An 18925-nucleotide genomic window follows, 5' to 3' on the forward strand; every position below is an offset into this window, starting at 1 on the left:
AGTGATGAGTCAGAAGAAGAAGCTCCAGAGTCTAAAAAATTTCTAGGCTTTGTGGCTCCACTTGTTGAAGAAAAGGACTCATATTACTCGGAGCATAGTGATAATGGGGAAGAACTCAAGAAGGCGTACAAAACTCTCTATGTAGAGAATGAAAAGCTGAAGGAAGGATGTAAGCAGCACCTTCATGATCTAAACAATTTGCAGGATGAGAAGAGTTTGTTGCTGCTCAGAATACAAGATCTCGAGGAAAAGCTACTAGAGACGCAGCTCCAATTAGAAAGAGTCACTGTTGAAAAACTGACTCGAATGCTGTCCATTCAGAAGAGCCCAACCGACAAGACTGGTCTTGGGTATGTTACTCCTCCCACTGACACTCCCTCTACTTCCAAGACTGTATTTGTCAAACCTGTAGTCCCAGAGCCTCCCCCATTGCTGAAGATAAAAGGAAGGACAAGATTAATGATCATGTTCTAGGCACTCAGAAGCCTCATTCCATTAGAAGATCTTTTATATGCCACCACTGCGGTCTAAGTGGGCATATCTGACCCCAGTGCTCCCTCTTTAAAGCACAAAAGGCGAAGGCTAAGAAATAAGTGCCCAGACAAGCTAATCATGGCACTAGACCTCTGACCCAGCATCAGACTCCATGGTATCAGGCACTTTACCAAGCTTCCTGGAGGCAAGCACTAAGGCATCAAGTTCCTCAATATCAAGCCCCTTGGTCTCATGCACCTTGGCACCAGGCATCTCAGCATCAGCGACCTCAGCAGCGATTTGTACCTGCCAATCACAGTGGCAAATCCAAGATCAAATCCAAGCACTCTAAAAGGTAGCAAAAGGTGAAAGAGGATCAATACTACAGTGAGCCACCTACTTGGATGCAGAGCATGATGGAGTGGATGAGTCAGCAGATGAAATCCTATCAACAACCACCCACTGGAAGGCAGGCTTGGGTCAAGAAGAAGAATAACCCCATGAGGGGGAATGGACGTACCTAGCAGGAGAAGGTGTTCATGCCTAGGATTTGGTTCCTAATCTTAAGGCATCAGGTTTGATTGCTTGACTTTTACTTGTTATATCCTATGCTGTAATACCCCGTATTTTAAATATAGATATAAATATTTATTTATTAAAGAGCTTCTATAGTTTTAGTCCAATAAAAATTTAAACGGACATTAAACTTTGAAATTACGAAAATGTGGTCAAATGAACTCCGTTTTGGTCGATTCAAAAGTCAAAACGCTCGTCTCAAAGTCCTCTAACTACCCTCCGAATTTCATAATTTTTGGACTTCGTTAAGGATATAAAACACCCGTGAAAATTACTAGCCCTGTTTTGGACGAAAATTAGCATTAATAATTTATGGCCTATTTTATTAATGTGCAAACTCAGCCCAGCCTTTAAAACAGCCCAGCCCAACACGTTAAAGGCCCAGCCAGTACCCATACACGTTGATCACGCCCAAACTTGCTCTCTACATTAGATTTCTTGTACACCAAAAATATCTTCTACTTGCTGTCCAAGGAATTTCATCCAGCCATTGATCATTCTTGCTACCCAAGAATAAATCCCACCCTTTGATTCTTCTTGCTGCCCACGCCTGGATTCACAGCCATTGATCAGCTTTGATGCAAGCAATCTCAACCACCCGTTTCAGTATAAAGAGAAGCAAATTTCCCCTTTAGTTCATCGCACAGTTTCTTCTTCTTCTTTCTTTTTCGGTTTGCAGCAACTCTTCCTCCGCTTGCTTCTTCTCTAAAATTCTGCAGTGTTTTCCTGGTTTTTACAGCAAGATCCCATGTGTCTCTGTCTCTCAATCTGCAGCAAAACAGCAACCCAAGACTCTCAAATCAGTCACGGCCAGCAACTTCTGCAGAAACTCTTCCTTTGAGTTTCACAGCAGCTCTTAAAACCCGAAAAAAACAACCCATCTTCTCCTTCCTTTTACAATTGCAGAAAATTTCCTTAAAAACCCTCTATTCTCTTGTCCAGAACAGCAAAGGAATAGGATCCTCTCACCGTGGGTAAGTCTCTCTTCCCCAAACTCCCTCTCGGTAGCAAATAAGGAGATAGAGGACAGCACTTGTCTTATTCTAGAAGGACCTGTGTGTGTGCTGAAATGGTGTTGAAAACGTGTGTGTGTGTGTCTTTTATTGGATAAATAAGAAAGGAAACCAAAGAAGACAAGAAAGAAGTCACTTGAACCTTTTCTTTAGTTTTTTTTTTTTTCACCTTCTCGGTCAACACATGTGAAAAGAGGAGAAAAAGGAAATTAAAAGATGAGAATAGGAAAAAGATAAGACAAAAAGAAGAGATAAAGGAAAAGATAAATCTAGACTTAATACCTTTCAATATTTTAAGAATATTTGATAAGTTTTTTTTAAGGCTTTAATTTATTTTAAGTTATTAACTTTGTTTTAATATTTTAATATTTTATGATTTTACAATTTTTATTATTTAAGTATCTAACATTTTTAAGTTGTATTTTAACATGGTATTTCAAGTGGCGTATTTAAGTAATAAATCACGCCGTTATGATATCCAAGTAAAAATAAATATTTTTATAAAGCGCTGTTATAATGCCTAAGTAAAAAGCTATTATTTTACAAAAGTACTATTACGCCATCCTAATATTTTATTTTAGATGTTATCGATACTAATGTCGTTACTCTGCCCGAATTTTATAAGAATAAAATAAAGTTATTATTCTATTAACTTGTTTTGAAACATAAAACTCATTGATTACATTTGGTAACCTATTATGTTTATCTGTTATAAAAATAATATATGTGTGTTTAATTAATTAATGAAAGAAAAGAAATAATAAGGAGAAGATACCTTAGTTTAAGTTTTATATTTCAAATCTCAGAATATTTCTCTAAAAATTCTTCTTGCAATTTATTTAGGTAAAAAGTAGCTAAAATACTGCTCAGAAAATACCAGGTAAGGGAAATACTACCTCAAAACCCCGGCAAAGTTTTAATAAAACTTTTTCAAAAAGAAAAGTCGGGGATTTTCTAAACTCTTTCAACTCTTTTAATATTACTTGTCTTTTTATATTACCATTATAAATATGCTCTTGTTATATGATGTGATTGAAATCTCATGTGATCATACTTGGTTTATTTTTGATACATGTACATCATATGAGTAAAGATGATGATATCATAGTATGTGTTACATGTGCACTATATGAGCAAAGGTTGATGATATCATAATATATGTGTTATATGTGCACCATATGAATAAAGGTTAATGATTTCATAGTACATGTTTTATTTGCACACAGTTTTACCCCCGTGGTACCATGTCATAGACGATCCAGATCATATATGTGTTACGTGTTATGTGCTATGTGTTATGTGGGTAGCATGGCAACCACACGGAAGGACTAAAGTGTGGGCTACCGGCCGGGGAGGCCTTCACCTAGGGAAGTTCCCAACCCGGTACGGCTCTCCCCTGTGACGACAGGATGGGCTCATAGTCGTCTTTCGAGACAAGCCAAACGTGCGCCGCTCATGGTTAATTAGCGGATATTGGACCAAGGGTGGTTAAAACTTACACGTAGCATAAATAATTCATGCACCATTTTACATTTGATATAATTGTATGTCAATTTACTGAGTTGTCGAACTCACCCCCTTCTTTCCCCAAATCTTTTCAGATGACACTGTAGACTGGAGTCTTTTCGTTATGGATGGCATAGACCCTACCCCTAAGAGCAATAGATCAATAAAGACCGGCCTAACTTTTGTATTGTGCATATTTATTTTGAATTTCTGAAAATATGATGTAATAATTAAAGAACTACTATGTATATATTCTTATAATGAAATATAGCCATGCGCTATTCCTGGGAAATTGTGTGCATGTTTTAGATTATAGAGATGTTTTATAGCTCAAGTTCGCGTTCCCCTTATATCCCAAAACGGGGGCGTGACATATGCAATCTAGGAACAAGTTTTGTTCTGCCCCTTATTTCTCTTGAGAGAGCATTGCAGGTACTTATTGGGGAAGACAGAAAAAGTAGGTCGAGCGACTATTTTTCTGTATTGGCATCATCGAGCTCTCACAGGTTTGATCTTGCCTTGCATATGATGTTATTTCCATATTGCAATTTTTTAATAATAAAAAAAAATGGGGAGAAATTGCAGGAAACTTTTCCTTTTCTTGGCATATCAGATATTGCATGTGTTTTCATGATATCTCAATTCATTATGCACTAATCTACTTTACTTAGATATGATTGAGAGTTTATGACTATATCTGCCAAGTGATTTTCTTGTATATACAATATTTGGATAGCTTCTTTCCTCATGCGATGAAAATGTACACTATCCAAGACTTCCTTAAAGGTACATCTCTCCTTCTCTGAGTTTTTGTTTCTAGAGATTCTGGATAAGAGAAGAGGTTTTTGATAAGGTGGCCAAATTGACCAAATGCTAGTTGAACCTAGAACCTAAAAATTCTGGCATTCCTTCTAGGTTGCAGCATCAAAAGATCAAGCAGTTACCATCACGAATTCTGTATTATATATGCATACTTTCTGCTTATGTGCTAAACTTGTCTTGCCCTTCATGGAGCAAGTAAAATATTTACCTTGTCCTTCATGGTACAAGTAAAACAATTAGATGCTGGATGCTGCATCTTAAGGGGAGTGTATCGGATGAGGGTGGATAGGCCCTAGTAAGTTATAAGGTTTGACTTTTGACTAATCTTTCACTGATTTTCTCTCTTGTCTAGAAAATCTGGTTGCATTTTGTCATCTCAGTGAAAGTCATACCTTGTGGGAAAAGTCTTCACACACACACACACACACACATTGCATGAGTTGAGTTGCCTATTTAAATTTTCTATCTATGGGAAAATCTTTGTGCTGATTGAAATCTGAACTCTCTCTTATATCTCTACTTAGTTTTGAGATGCTATTTGATTGTGTTATCAGTTGATTATGCATGTGTGTTCTGCAGCTGACCTTAGGAAATTTAATTTCTACAAATTTTCCTCAGTTTTTTACATTTTCAGTGTGAAGCGTCCGGACGGCCTCTCATAGCATCCGGATGGGTGTAGATCAGACGGCCGGACGTTACTCTTGTACGTCCGGACGCATGCGGCTCAGACGGCGGGACGGTAAGGTTAGACGTCCGGAAGCGAGCGACCTGTCCGCATGTTTCTAACGCAGCGCGCGTCCGGACGGTGTTAATAAATCGTCCGGACGAGGACCCCATAGGATCTATAAAAAGCCCTGGCTGCCGCATTCTCACCCTACCCCACCAAAAATCTCTCTTTTGGCTTCTAGTGAGTGATTTCTCGCGAGTTTTTTGCATTATCTTGTCCTCTCTTGTCTTTTTGTGCATTGCTCCCTCATTCTAGGTATTCTTCTAGCCTTATTCGTTTTAGTTCTTTTTAAACTGTTAGATTTTGATTAATTAGGGAATGTTGTTGAGTCTTTCCAATGCATATTTGTCATATCTGCTGTTATCATGGACTGTTATTTTTGGAAAAAAAATATTTTACTGCTGTCATAATGTCGGATTTTTGCACTAACATGATTATTTCTTTTGGATTATTATTTTTGGCAAATCTTGTTGATTTATTTTGCAGAACCATGTCAGCAGGCAATCCACAGTGCAGAGTACGCCAGAGGACAGAGGGAGATAGGGCAGCTCTCAGAGCCAAAATTATGGGCCTCCCAATCATTGCCGAGTGGAATGTGGTCCGTTCTGATATTATGGTGGCTCCTCTGGATAGTATCCATGACACTATCCAGACCTATCATTAGGGATATCTTCACAGCTGTGCCTGTGTGGTGTACACCAGATCGGTTAGACTTTTCTATGCCAACCTCGAAGTGGTGCAGGACAATGACCGCGGGTTGATGCTTCAGTCCACTGTTCTTGGGCATACTATCACTGTTGATCCCCAGATCATCAGTCAGTTCATTGGAGTTCGTGTTCTCCAACTTTCCGTGAGCCCTTACAATGAGGTGGTACTGCCTCCATCTATGGAAGATCTCCGAGAGTTCTTCCACGCAGTTCCACAGGGAGAGGAGCGTTCCACCACCATCAAGATCGGTGCCTTATCCGCCCCTCATCGTATGTTGGCCAAGATTGTTCAGCACAACTTATGTGCAGTTGTCAGGCGCAGTGACCTGATTTTGAAGAGAGCTCAGTTTGTCTACACCATTCATCTTCACTTGCCCTTCTGCTTGTGCAAGCATATTTTGGGCGTTATCATAGAGGCCCGTGATGAGAGCAATACCGGTCTTCCCTTCGGCTGCCTGCTCACTCAGATTATTCTACAGTCAGGCTTAAGTATTGCTGGTGAGCCGAAGATGAAGATCCAGGATCCACTCAGCAAGCAGACGCTGATGAAGTCAAATGCTCAGCTGCGGAGAAATGATCTAAATGACAATGATGTGCCCCCGCCTCCTCCTATTCCTCTAGGCATACCGAGTAAGGCTTCCTCTTCCAAGACTGCACCGCTACCACAACCAGATGTTAGCTATTCTCATATTATGGAGGCTCTGGCAGCTATCCAGGGGGCATGAGTTCCTTGCAACTGTCTATGTCCTCCATGTAGCAGTCCATCTCTACCATGCAGCAGGAGGTTCACTCCATCAACCTCCGGGTAGAGCAAAACCAGCAGGACCTCCAGGAGTGCCTCAAGTTCCACCATCCATCCAGCAGTGATGACGAGGAAGATGCGCCGATGGCCGAGGATGCTTGAGCTTCTTTGTGTTTTGTAGTTATCTTATTTTCTTTTAAGACATTTGTGTTCTATTTTGCTACTTTTGTTAAACTCCTGGATTATATTACTCTGTTTACCCTGGTCCTTCTGAGACCTTTAGGGGGAGTAATTTTTGTTGTGGATGATTTTTATAACTCTGTTTTACCCTTTGTCCCTTTGTGACAAAAAGGGGGAGTAATTTTTATTTTTGGACCGGGATTGTATTTTTATCCGGTCAAGTGATTTTTGTCCCAGAATGGTCAAAGGGAGAGTTTGTTGGTTTGTAATTGGCTGCATTATGTTGGATAAAATCACTTCACTGTAATGATGTCTTTTAACAGGGATTCAGCTATTCAGAAGTGTATCCAGAAGATTCTGCATAGTTTGCAAGTCAGAAAATTTGGTTATAAGCTTCGAACTTCTCCAGCTTGGATCCATCCGAACGATTCAGCAGCCCGTCCGAACGACTCTTAGTATTCGATCAAGTTTCAGGATTTCTTTCCAAACACAGATATGAGAAGATTGCTGCAACCGTCCAGACAATGTGGAATCCCGTTCGGACGCGCTCATCCATAAGGCAAGTATTGCTATTCAAATCCAGACATCCGGACACCAGCCAGCATGGTCTGGATGCGCGAGCATCAGATATGGAAATTGCGTGCATCTCATCAACCATCCGAACGACCATCCTCCTAGTCGGGATGCGCGAAGCCTTTATATGGAAATTACTTGCAGTGGATGTGCGACCGTCCGGACGACAGTACACCATCGTCTGGACGCGACTCTCAAACAGGAAAGATCTTCAGTAAAATTTTCAGAATTTCGGTCTCACAGTTGTCTGTCCGAACGGCTCCAAGTTTTATAAGCCAGACGCTCATTTGAACTGTCAGCCTATAAATAGAGGCCCCTAGGCTTGAGAACAGAAAGAATTCGGTATTGAATTCCACTAGTGCTTAGAGAGCTATATTGTGAGGTTATTGAGCTGAGTTGATCTCTCTGAAGTCGTTGCTGTGTGTGCTGTTGCTGCGCTTAACTTAAAGTCTATCTTAGGGGTTGGCCTTAAGGTAAAGAATTCCATTGAAGACCCATTCAGGTAGGAGACCTGGTTGGGAGGCGTTCGTGTTGTGTTACACGTTAGAGAGCAAGGTACGACCACTGCATCAGGGGTATGTGAGTGTTACTACTTTGTATCTAGTCTTGTCTTCTGAATAGTGGATATCTTGGGTTTAGCTCCCCCGGAGTGGTTTTTTTCATATTGAGTTTCCACTTAGTTAACAAAAATTTTTGTGTTATTTATTTTCCACATTATTATTTTGTTAACACTTTGAGCACACACTTGCTTTATATTAGAAGTCAATTTCCATTTTTCAATTGGTATCAGAGCTTGGTACACACTGTTCAGATTCAATTCTTGAGTGTTATTTTTGACTTCTATCTGTTAACATGTCTCAAACTCTTAATATTGTTCCTGCCTTTGATGGTACGAACTATGGCTATTGGAAGGCATGTATGCGGTTCTTTTTAAAATCTATTGACCGTTGGAGTATTGTTGAAACTGGTTGGATTAAACCAGCAGATACAGCACTCGAACTAGTCCCTCAGAAGAACGCACGACTTTCAAATGATAAAGCCCTCCATGCTCTATGTCAAGCACTTTCACCGTCTGAATTTGCAAAAATCTCAAACTGTGAATCTGCTCAAGAAGCGTGGCAAATCTTGGAAACAACATATGAATGCACTAAACTTGTAAAATCTGCCAAACTTCAAATGTTGATTTCCAGATTTGAAGAAATTAAGATCCTAAAAAATGATCCTTAGCACTCTTTCTAGCAGGACCAAATGCTGCTTCGAACCCGTCATCACAAAAACTATCTATAAAACAATACATGTTTCATAAGTGAGAAGATACAAGTTGGCTTGACAATTCGGATTGGCGGGTCAGGTTCGTGTCAACCTGACTAACCCGCCAGCATGTTACTGGCAAACCAGAGCCCGACGCGATTATTAATTAGGTCGAAACCTGTGACCCAAACACGACCCGATGAACATGATTACTTAACGGGTCATGTCAACTCAATACGACCCAATTCGAAAATCAAAGCCTACAAAGTTCAAAAAGCAGAGAAGTCGAGAAGGTAGCCACATCTATGAATCCAAAACCGCACAATTCTTATAAGGCAATTACAAATAACCAAATTATATAAATAAAAATAGTAGACCAGCAAATCTCATTCCAAGCTTCATAAATTAAATATAATCATGGACACCAACAATAGAATCCCAAATACAAATAAAATAATCAAGAATAATAAGAACAGCAAAACCCAAAAAAGAATCACACGGTTTGGATCGAACCGAAGTCACCGAACTGTGAAGGGCCTGAAGGCTAAAGCTAGGTGAGAGTCATGAGACCGTGAGGCGTTGTGGCTCAGTGGCTGTGTGTGTGAGGTGTCGTGGGCTCATGGTTGCGTGAATGGTGGGTGAACAAGTGGAAGACTAAAAGTGAAAATTGAAAGTGTGTGTAGTGTGGCTACTGGCTAGGGTTCTGTTTCTATTTCTTGAAGTTTGTAATTGTTTATATATATATATATAACCGTGTTATAATCGTGTTAGCAGGTCATAATCGGGTTGACCCAATTATGACCCGAACCTGATAATGACAAACTCAAACCTTGTGTTTTCGTGTTGTGTTTATGTCGAGTTCACAAGTCGTGTCCAAAATTGACAATCCTAGATACAAGTGTAAGTTCACGACTTAGTGAGTAATAATGCACATGACACACAAGTTATCAAATGGTGAACTCAATTGAAGTTAAAATCACATGTGAGAGACTATTCTTTCATTGTACAAGATGATGTTGTATGCAATATAGATATAATATATATGCTTATAACAAGAGTCATGTCATAGTTCAATTCCATATGGTCTACCCAGGATATTAACCCCTTCCCTGCAGGGTTTGCGCTGTACCGAGGGACTTGTAATACAACACCGGTGCCTTAGATATGTACGCATACCGTCATATATCAGTAGCCTGACCGAGTTTGACCTCAAGTAGCCCGCTCTAAGATGAGTGCCAAAAAGTGTATATTTGGACCCCTTAATTTATATTAGTTAAACCTTTAGCTTTGTTACTTTTTGATGTTTTGGTTAGTTTTAGTGTTTTTGCGTTTTACAGGGCAATAAGAGAAAAATGACAATTTTCAAGGCAAATATACATAGAAAAGCTGGATTTTCGGAAGTGCTGAAAAAGTAGATCGATCGAATATTAATTCGATCGATCGAATATTAAGTAGATCAATCAAAAAGTAGATTGATCAAAAAGTAGATTGATCGATTTTAAAATCGATCGATCGAATTTATGCGGAGCTGGAATTTCAGAAACCCTAGCTAACTCTATAAATACCATTCTTTTCTCTTTTATTTGGAGAGGAGGCCGCTTAGGAATGCCCTAGGGGCCGATTTCACTGTATCTTAGGGTTTTTGGGTCGATTTTGACCTAGAACTTCAATCTTTTGTAAGTTTATTCGTTTTTAATGCATTCTTGTAGTTTATTTATGCTTTCTTTGTTCATGTCTAGCTAATACTTTCGTCTAGGGTTGAGGATGAAACCTCACCAGTGAATAGAAACTGAGTTTCATGCTTGTTTATGCTATTTGAGTTTATGGGCTTGATTTCTCATTGTTCTATTTCGATTTTTGAGATTATTTTTGGATATCTCTTGTGATTTCCGGATACAAGTGATGATTTGATATAGTTTCATTAAATTGATGGCTTGGGTTTTCATGTATGTTGGATATTCATTGTGTTTCATTCTATGGATACATTTGATGATTTAGTTGAAACTAGATATCTTTTGTGATTTGTGGAAGAATGGATTCATTGAATGATTTAAACTATTTTTGAAGCAAAAGTATAACATACCTAAGATTTGCATTTGAAAACCTCAAAATATGTGTGATGAGCATGAGATTAGGTTGTTGTGATTTGGTGGGTGTGGATTCCAAAACCCTAGACCCCTTTTATTTTCATTAATTTTGTTTATGTTTTCTTTCATAAAAAACCCCTAAATTTGGAACTAGGTTAAAATAGGATTAATTTAAATAGAGATTAATTTTCGCAACTCAATTCCCTGTGGGATCGACCTCGCACTTGCAAAACGCTATATTGTAAACGATTCGTGCACTTGCGAGTATTATAATTTGCACAACACTCTACTAGCAAAGCCGTAACCGTGACCCCCATTCAAGCATAATGCGCCGATCAAGAAACAACCATTAGATCCAAGGCCCATCATAACACATCATAAACTTTTGACTATACAGAACAACCCGTATAACAATAAGCCCATGGCCATTTTTTCGCACTAGACGATGTACCATTCAATGCAATTTAGTCTTCACTGTATTTTATATGCATGCTTTCATAATTTCATAATTTCATTATCTTATCATTAGTCACACATTTTCACAAAATAGAATTCACAATAGTAAAAATGACATTTCATGTGAATTGTAAACATGCATGTTTTGATACACAAAATATTCGTGCTATGTAGAAAAATAATAATAAGTATCCATGTAATTTTTTTCTCACTTGTATCGCACGGCTTCACAACTTTGAAATCTGAGAAAACCCTAACATAATCCTTAAACTCGAGCTAAACAGGTCTTAAGTTTTGAATAGCTCAAATTAGGCTTTCTGTCCATCTGGTGATTGTTCTTCCAGCGCATGGCAAACATTCATCTTAGACGTCATTCGTTAGTCTAGTGAAGGGTGATCGTCCGATACTCGGGTAGAATCCCAATTTCAAACCCAAAAGCCATAAAACTAGTTCTAAGAAAGTCCTAAGGTTGCAACATGATCTCTAATAGAGTCCTAACCTTAATAAAAACTCCATGCAATTTTCTAGGTACATTAAACCTTACTCAAACAACTAATCAATCGATAAACTAATATTTAATCCAAAACTGGCTAGATATATTATCAAGGCAGTATGTAAACAACATAATAATTCTACAAAAAAATGAACTAGGCTAATAAGGTTACCCCATTGGGATGAAAAGGGGCTCATTCCTCGTTCAAAACACTCTCTCACACACACAATAGACACATTAAGCAAGAAGGGGGTGGAAATGGTTGGAAATGATATGAAGGCATAGGGTGTGGTAAATTTATATTAGAAGAAATCGAAGTGGATAAGAATCAACTAATCTAGCGTTTGGCGAACATTTGCCAAGTGTATCGTGAACATTCGTGTAAAATCTAAGGTGAGGCGATCATTCGGCATATAGTCGTGGTTGTTCGTGTTACAGTTTGACACACATGCTGAATGCGTGGAATGTACTTTCTAACACACAGTACAATATGCCAACGATCGTTTGTGGTAGGGACCATGACTTTCCTAGGGGAAAAATGCGAACGTTCTTGGTTCGGTCAACTTAAAAATTCAAAAGATTCCAAATTCCTAATTATCCTTGACAATTATCTGGGGCAATACAATGACAATAGCTGAGTAAGACCTAGACAATTCAGTATAGGAGACTTGGTGCTGAGGGAAGTGATAGTAGCAACATGCAAGGTATCCAAGGGAAACCTTAGAGCAAACTAGGAGGCACCATACAAAGTTATTGATTTGTAAAAGGTTGGGGACATATCACCTAGAAAATATGGAAGGAAAAAAGCTACCCCATCCTTGAACATTGAGCATCTACTAATGGATTTGCGAGAAGATATTAAGCAACATGGGCTCCAGAAACCTTCATCAGTAAGCAAAAAAAATATATATATATTAAGCAAAATTTAATCTAAACTCCCCTTGGTCAAAAGCTCATCGAGGTGATCGCGAATAACCAGATTCAAAGGACAACGAGGATTCTCTAAGGCAAGTTCAATACAAAATGGGCGAGGGCAAAAACATTACAAAATGGACAAAGGAAAAGTTCTTCCAAAAATGCTCCAGGGGGCAAATTCCTTGCAAAAATTCCATGGGCACATACATTACGAATTGCCAAGAAAGAAAAATACAAGTGCAAAACCCAAAGTAAAAGGGCCACTCTGTGGGTTGCATTGTCATATCTCATCGTATAGAATTCCTTACTCGGTTGAAAGGATTAAACCAAGTGTATAATTGAGGGGCAAATAGTGGTGGGAAATATATTCTACCCCTCATACCTACTACAAGCCAATGGGAGCCTCACTTTCTCGAGCCTGATAAGGAGCCCAAAGTGAGCAGTGAACTGAGGGACTCCCCGGATATATACCAAGGGGCCAATGGACTCCTAGTATGTCAAGGAGCCAAAAGGCCCCACAGGGCATTGGGGAGCCAAGGGATACCTGGAAATTTGAGCGAATAGACAACCTACAGCACCGAGGAAGCCTCAAGACTTCCACCGAACGGAGGCCAACTCAAAAGCCTTCGACCAAGGGCGCTATGACCAATGGTAGTGTGATCTGATGAGTGCCAAAAAGTGTATATTTGGACCCCTTAATTTACATTAGTTAAACCTTGAGCTTTATTATTTTCTGATGTTTTAGTTAGTTTTGGTGTTTTTGCGTTTTTGCAGGACATTAAGAGAAAAATGGTAATTTTCAAGTGAAAATACATAAAAAGCTGGAAATTCAGAATTGCGGGGAAGTCGATCGATCGAATCTCAAGTCGATCGATCGAAAATTGCCCAAAGTCGATCGATCGATTATAAAATCGATCGATCGAATTTATGCGGAGGTGGAATTTCAGAAACCCTAACTAACTTTATAATTACCATTCTTTTCTCATTTTTGAAAGGAGTGGCCGCTTGGTAGCGCCCTAGGCGCCGTTCTCACTGTAGTTTAGGGCTTTTGTGTTGATTTTGACCTAGAACTTCAATTCTTTGTAAGTTTTCTTTGATTTTTAATGCATTCTTGTTGTTTATTTATGCTTTCTTTAGTTATGTGTAGCTGAAATTTCGTCTAGGGTTGAGGATGAAACCTCACCATTGAAGAGAAACTGAGTTTCCATGCTTGTTCATGCTATTTGAGTTTATGGGTTTTGATTTCTCATTGTTCTACTTCAATTATTGAGATTATTGTTGGATATCTCTTGTGATTTCCGAATACAAGTGATGATTTGATATAGTTTCATTAAATTGATGGCTTGGGTTTTTCATTTATCAAAATGTTGGATATTCGTTGTGTCTCATTCCATGGATACATTTGATGATTTAGTCAAAACTACATATCTTTTGTGATTTGTGCAAGTATGGATTCATCGAATGATTTAAACAACTTTTGAAGCAAAGTAGAGCATACCTAAGATTTGTATGAGAGAATTCGAAATATGTGTGATGAGCATGAGATTATGTTGTTGTAATTTGGTGGGTGTGGATTCCAAAACCCTAGACCCCTTTATTTTCATTAATTTTGTTTATGTTTTCTTTTGTTAAAAATCCCTAAATTTGGAACTAGGTTAGAATAGGATTAGTTTGAGGCCCCGTTTAGTAATCCTCTTCCCCTCCCCTTATGGATAATTTTTTTTGTTGAGTAAAAGTTAAAAGTGATTGATGTGATATAAAGTAGAAAGAATTTATATAGAAAAGTAGAAAAATTTTGTATTGTAGTGAGTTTTTTTATTTAAATAATAATAAAAAATTGTTGATGTGATATAAAAAGTAAAAAATATTAAGAATGTTTTGAGTTGATGTTTTTTGGGAAAGGTGAAAATAAGGGGAGGGGGTTATTAAACGGAGCCTTAATTTTCGCAACTCAATTCCCTGTGGGATCGATCTCGCACTTGTAAAACGCTATATTGCAAATGATTCGTGTACTTGCGAGTATTATAATTTGCACAACATGATCTACTAAGATAAGGAAAGAGAATCATTCTTTATTCACTTGCCAATTTAAAGCCTGTAATTCTAGGAGAGGAGATCAGAATATGAGACTCTCGGAGAGAAGATTGGCCCTATTACTTACTAGTCTTCTACTTTCCTTAGGAGAATAACTCTATAAAAAGAGATCGAAAACCTAAGCAAAGGTACGTGATCAATGATGAGTGCAAAATATTACATATTTAAACCCCTTAATTTACATTAGTTAATTCTTTAGCTGTATCTTAATCTAATGTTTTGTGTTAGATTTGTGTTTTTAGTGTTTTGTAGGTTGTTAAAGGAAAACGGCAACTTTAAGGAGAAAAATGCAAAGCTTTGAAGAAAGTACACTTTAAGAAGACCTAGATGATGTAGGTATGTTTAACCGAATCAATGAAAGGATTAAATCGAAATTTCTCTAATTGGAGTCAAAATCGGATTGGATTAAATTTCAAATTCTGCATATGTAATAGTATTTTAGCCATAACTTTCTACTCAAGTATCAGATTAAGTTAAAATCATCGGCATTGGAAAGCTAACTAAACATACTACAAATCATTGTGAAATATGATTTTCCTAATTCAGACGTATGTTATGTCAAAAGTGTCCTATAATATAAGAACGCAAATCTAGATGAATCCTATTCCGATTTGTACTAGGATTGCTTCCAAATTTGACTAGGAGATTGAAGTACAATTCTTCTAGGATTTCTAGGGCTTCTAGGGTTTGTTTGCTCCCTATAAATAGACTGCTAAGCCTCAAGAAAAAGAGGGGGGGGGGGGGGGGAAGCTAGAGACCAAATATATTTTCTTCTTTTTAGTTTAGTTTTTCTTTAGGTTAGGTTTTATTTTTCATAATCATGTGTAGCTAATTCTCAACTAAGTTTGAGGTTGAAGGCTTATCGGTGAAGTTTAACAATACTTCCATGTAAGTCTTTATTATCTGATTTTATTTGGTGTAATTTTTTCATTGTTTTACTTCTTTTCAATGTGTGGAATGATTCTTGGATATCTTTTGTGATTCAATGATACATTTGATAATTTGAGATAATTCACATAATTGATTGCTTGATTTTTATTTATAAAACAATTCGATATCCCTTGTGATATATTCTATGGATACAATTGATGTTTTGATTTAAATTGGATATCTTGTTATGATTTACGGATACACTTGATGATTTAATTTAAATTGGATTTCTTCTGTGATTTGTGTAAAGAATGGATACATGGGATGATTTTGATTAACTGTTTGAAGCATAGTAAAACATACCTAGAATTTTAATTGTGAGAACTTTGGATTAATATCGACGAACATGGAGTATATTGTTATGATTCGGTAAGTGTGGATTTCAAGACCTTAGAACCTTTTCTTTTGTTTTATTTTATTTATGTTTTCTTTTATTCACCAAAATCAAATATTTTTTGGAACTAGGTTAAGATTTAATTAGTTTAGAAAAATTGTTTTCAAGAACACAATTCTCTGTGGGATCGACCTCGCACTTGCAATCCATTAACTGCAAACGATATGTGCACCTATGAGTACAATTAAAATTTCACATCAAGTTTTTGGCACTGTTGCCGAGTAGCTGTTTGATTTTTGAAAACAGTTTATTTCTAAATTGATTTTATCTTTCTACTAGTTATAATTAGGATTTTTATTTTTATTTGTTTTTGTTATTTCTATTTCTAAAAAAATAAAAAATAAAAAATAAAAGATTTTATTTTTATTCTTTTCCTGTTTTGTTTGTTTTATTTTCTTTTTTCTTTTTCTTTTTTTTTTTAAAAAAAAGGTTGATGTTTTATTTGGGATATTTGCATGCTATAGAGTGAGAGTGAAGCATGAATTTTTCTTTTGATAATTATAACAATTTTTCTGTACAACATGCTTCACCTAGTGGTAGGACACCTGCTCCTACCAACTACACTCACAATTTCTACCCACATAAACCATGTTCGTATTGCTCTAATCCTTATCATAGTTCTAGTAGTTGTCCATCCTGAGGACAACGCTCCAATTTTTCATATGAGCAAATGAACACCAATTTCTCCAAACGAGGGTTTGATTCAAATTCCAATTTTTACAACCCAGACTGGAACAACGATTTTGATTTCTCATGGCAAGCTCAAGCCACGGGAAATTATGCTCCCCAATACCATGAACTGTACCATCCTGAATATCCGCAGTTTGATAACCAATCTTCTCATCCTTTATCCTACAATTATCCAGAACCACATTCATCATTTGAAGACACAATCAAAGCATTCATACAAGCAAGTACCCAAAATATTCAAGAGCTTAAGAGTGTCACCATGAGCAACAACTAGATTATACAAAAACTTAAAACTGTCACTATGAGCAATAGCTAGAATATACAAGAGATTACAAATGAGATTAGTGATTCAAATCAGTTCACGCATCAAGCTATTGTCAAGATGGAAGGAGAAATCAATTATTTGGTTGTTGAATTTAACAGAATATAGAAAGAAGAGTTTCAAAGTCAACTAATGGCTAGAGGGCACTACATGATTGATGATGATGATGCTAGCAATTCTTGTCATGAGCATGTCCCTGCCACCACCATACTTGAGAGTGAGGAAATTGTGGATAACAATGAGGAGGATGAAAAATAGGAGCAAGTTGAGCACACAGAGCCAATTGAACCTCCAGCAGATACAAGTTTGTCCAATGATAAGGAAGTGAGTCCTGAAGCTCATTCCTTCATCATTGTCCCTCTTAAGACACATCATGAATTCAAAGCTTCAATTATTCAATGTCTCAAAGAGCCATCGTATGCAAAGATTCTCAAGGATTTATGCAGACAAGCGTACAAATCTAGGAGTCATCATCCTAAGAAAATATTTCCAAGCAAGCAAGTTGACTACCTAAGATGGCGAAACATCCTCTCAGAGTGCTATAAAATTTTAAAGAAGAAAGGGTGGAAGGGATTGGTTGGCCATCCAAATGATCGGGGAAGGTATGGTATTTTTTTTTTCGCATTTAATTTCTGAGTTCTTTTTCCTTTTTCCTTTTATTTCTTGTCATTTTATTTTTGTTTCTGACAGCAATTAACCTTTTGATGTTTGCTTCTATGAGAAAATATTGATGTTAGTTTTGTTGATAGGTATTTTGGTATTTAAGTTTGGGGGAAGCCTTGGCCTTTTTCACACCTTGATGTTTCCCTACTTTTGGTAATGTATTTCTATACTACACATTGAGGGCAATGTGTAATTCAAGTTTGGGGGTATGAAAAAACACTCTGTCTATTTGTTTGTTTGTTTATTTGTCTTTTTATTCTAAAAAATTTTCAAAAAAAAAAATTGTGTTATATTGTTGATTGAGCATGATTACATTGCAACTATGGTTTGCATGTAATTGATTTGTTTAACATGTTGAATACTGCATGTCTTTAGAAATCTGAATCTTTTCACTCATTTGTTGGATTAGAGAGACTTCACTTGTTTGAATTGATTTTCACAAGCACATTAGCATTGGTTCTGTGAGGTATGAGATTTGAATTAAGGAATGTGTGTCTTAAGATTTGTAGTATGAATTGTTGACGAAACATTGGCTTAAATTCAAAAAAAAAAATAGCAAAGAAATTTTTTTAATAATAATAATAATAATATCATTAGTTTGAGTTCTCATTAAGTAATCGGGCCTCTTACCTCATTAAGCATTGAGTGTTCGCGTAAAAAGATGAGAAATTCAATTTGATTGATTGTATGGCTAGTTTGACTTCGTTGCATTTTTTACTTAAGTAATTAAGCCCTTAGGGATGTTTCTACATCTAGTGCCCTAAAACGATCTGGTTTGGGAGTCACTGGCCCAACACTCGTTATATAGGTCAATTAGAAAGCTTAAAAGAGTCAGGCATTGCACAACCGACCTACACACACACACACACAAAAATGTACTTTTCTTCCAAATTTGACTAAGAGATTGAAGTATGATTTTTTTGGGATTTCTAGGGTTTCTAGAGTTCGTTTACTCCCTATAAATAGACTGCTAAGCCTCAAGAAAAAGGGCCGGGGGGGGGGGGGGGGGGGGGGAAACTAGAGACCAAATATATTTTCTTCTTTTTAGTTTAGTTTTTCTTTATGTTAGGTTTTATTTTTCATAATCATGTGTAGCTAATTTCTCAATTAAGGTTGAGGATGAAGCCTCATCGATGAAGAACAACAATACTTCCATGTAAGTCTTTATTATCCGATTTTATTTGGTGTAATTTTTCCAATGTTTTACTTCTTTTCAATGTGTAGAATGATTCTTGGATATATTTTGTGATTCAAGGATACATTTGACGATTTGAGATAATTCACTTAATTGATTGCTTGATTTTTTTTTA

The 18925-nt window shown here is 37.1% G+C and overlaps 1 protein-coding gene across 2 annotated transcripts; it reads left to right on the plus strand.

The window, feature by feature from the left end:
* Positions 1–1198: 1198 nt before the first annotated feature.
* Positions 1199–7967, plus strand: LOC133859826 (uncharacterized). 2 transcript variants are annotated; one of them, XR_009898807.1, is made up of 4 exons: positions 1199–2024; positions 2907–2943; positions 3665–4075; positions 5026–7967. XR_009898807.1 is itself a non-coding variant. In XM_062295373.1 (3 exons), the coding sequence occupies exon 3, from the start codon at positions 5879–5881 to the stop codon at positions 6548–6550; it is 672 nt and encodes a 223-aa protein (XP_062151357.1). In that variant the 5' UTR covers positions 1199–2024; positions 3665–4075; positions 5026–5878; the 3' UTR covers positions 6551–7967. The 2 variants fall into 2 exon arrangements, 1 of the variants encoding a protein (XP_062151357.1); XM_062295373.1 differs by lacking the exon at positions 2907–2943.
* The last annotated feature ends 10958 nt before the right edge of the window (positions 7968–18925 follow it).

The sequence above is a fragment of the Alnus glutinosa genome, chromosome 2, assembly GCF_958979055.1.
Source record: "Alnus glutinosa chromosome 2, dhAlnGlut1.1, whole genome shotgun sequence".
Classification (NCBI taxonomy): Eukaryota; Viridiplantae; Streptophyta; class Magnoliopsida; order Fagales; family Betulaceae; genus Alnus; species Alnus glutinosa.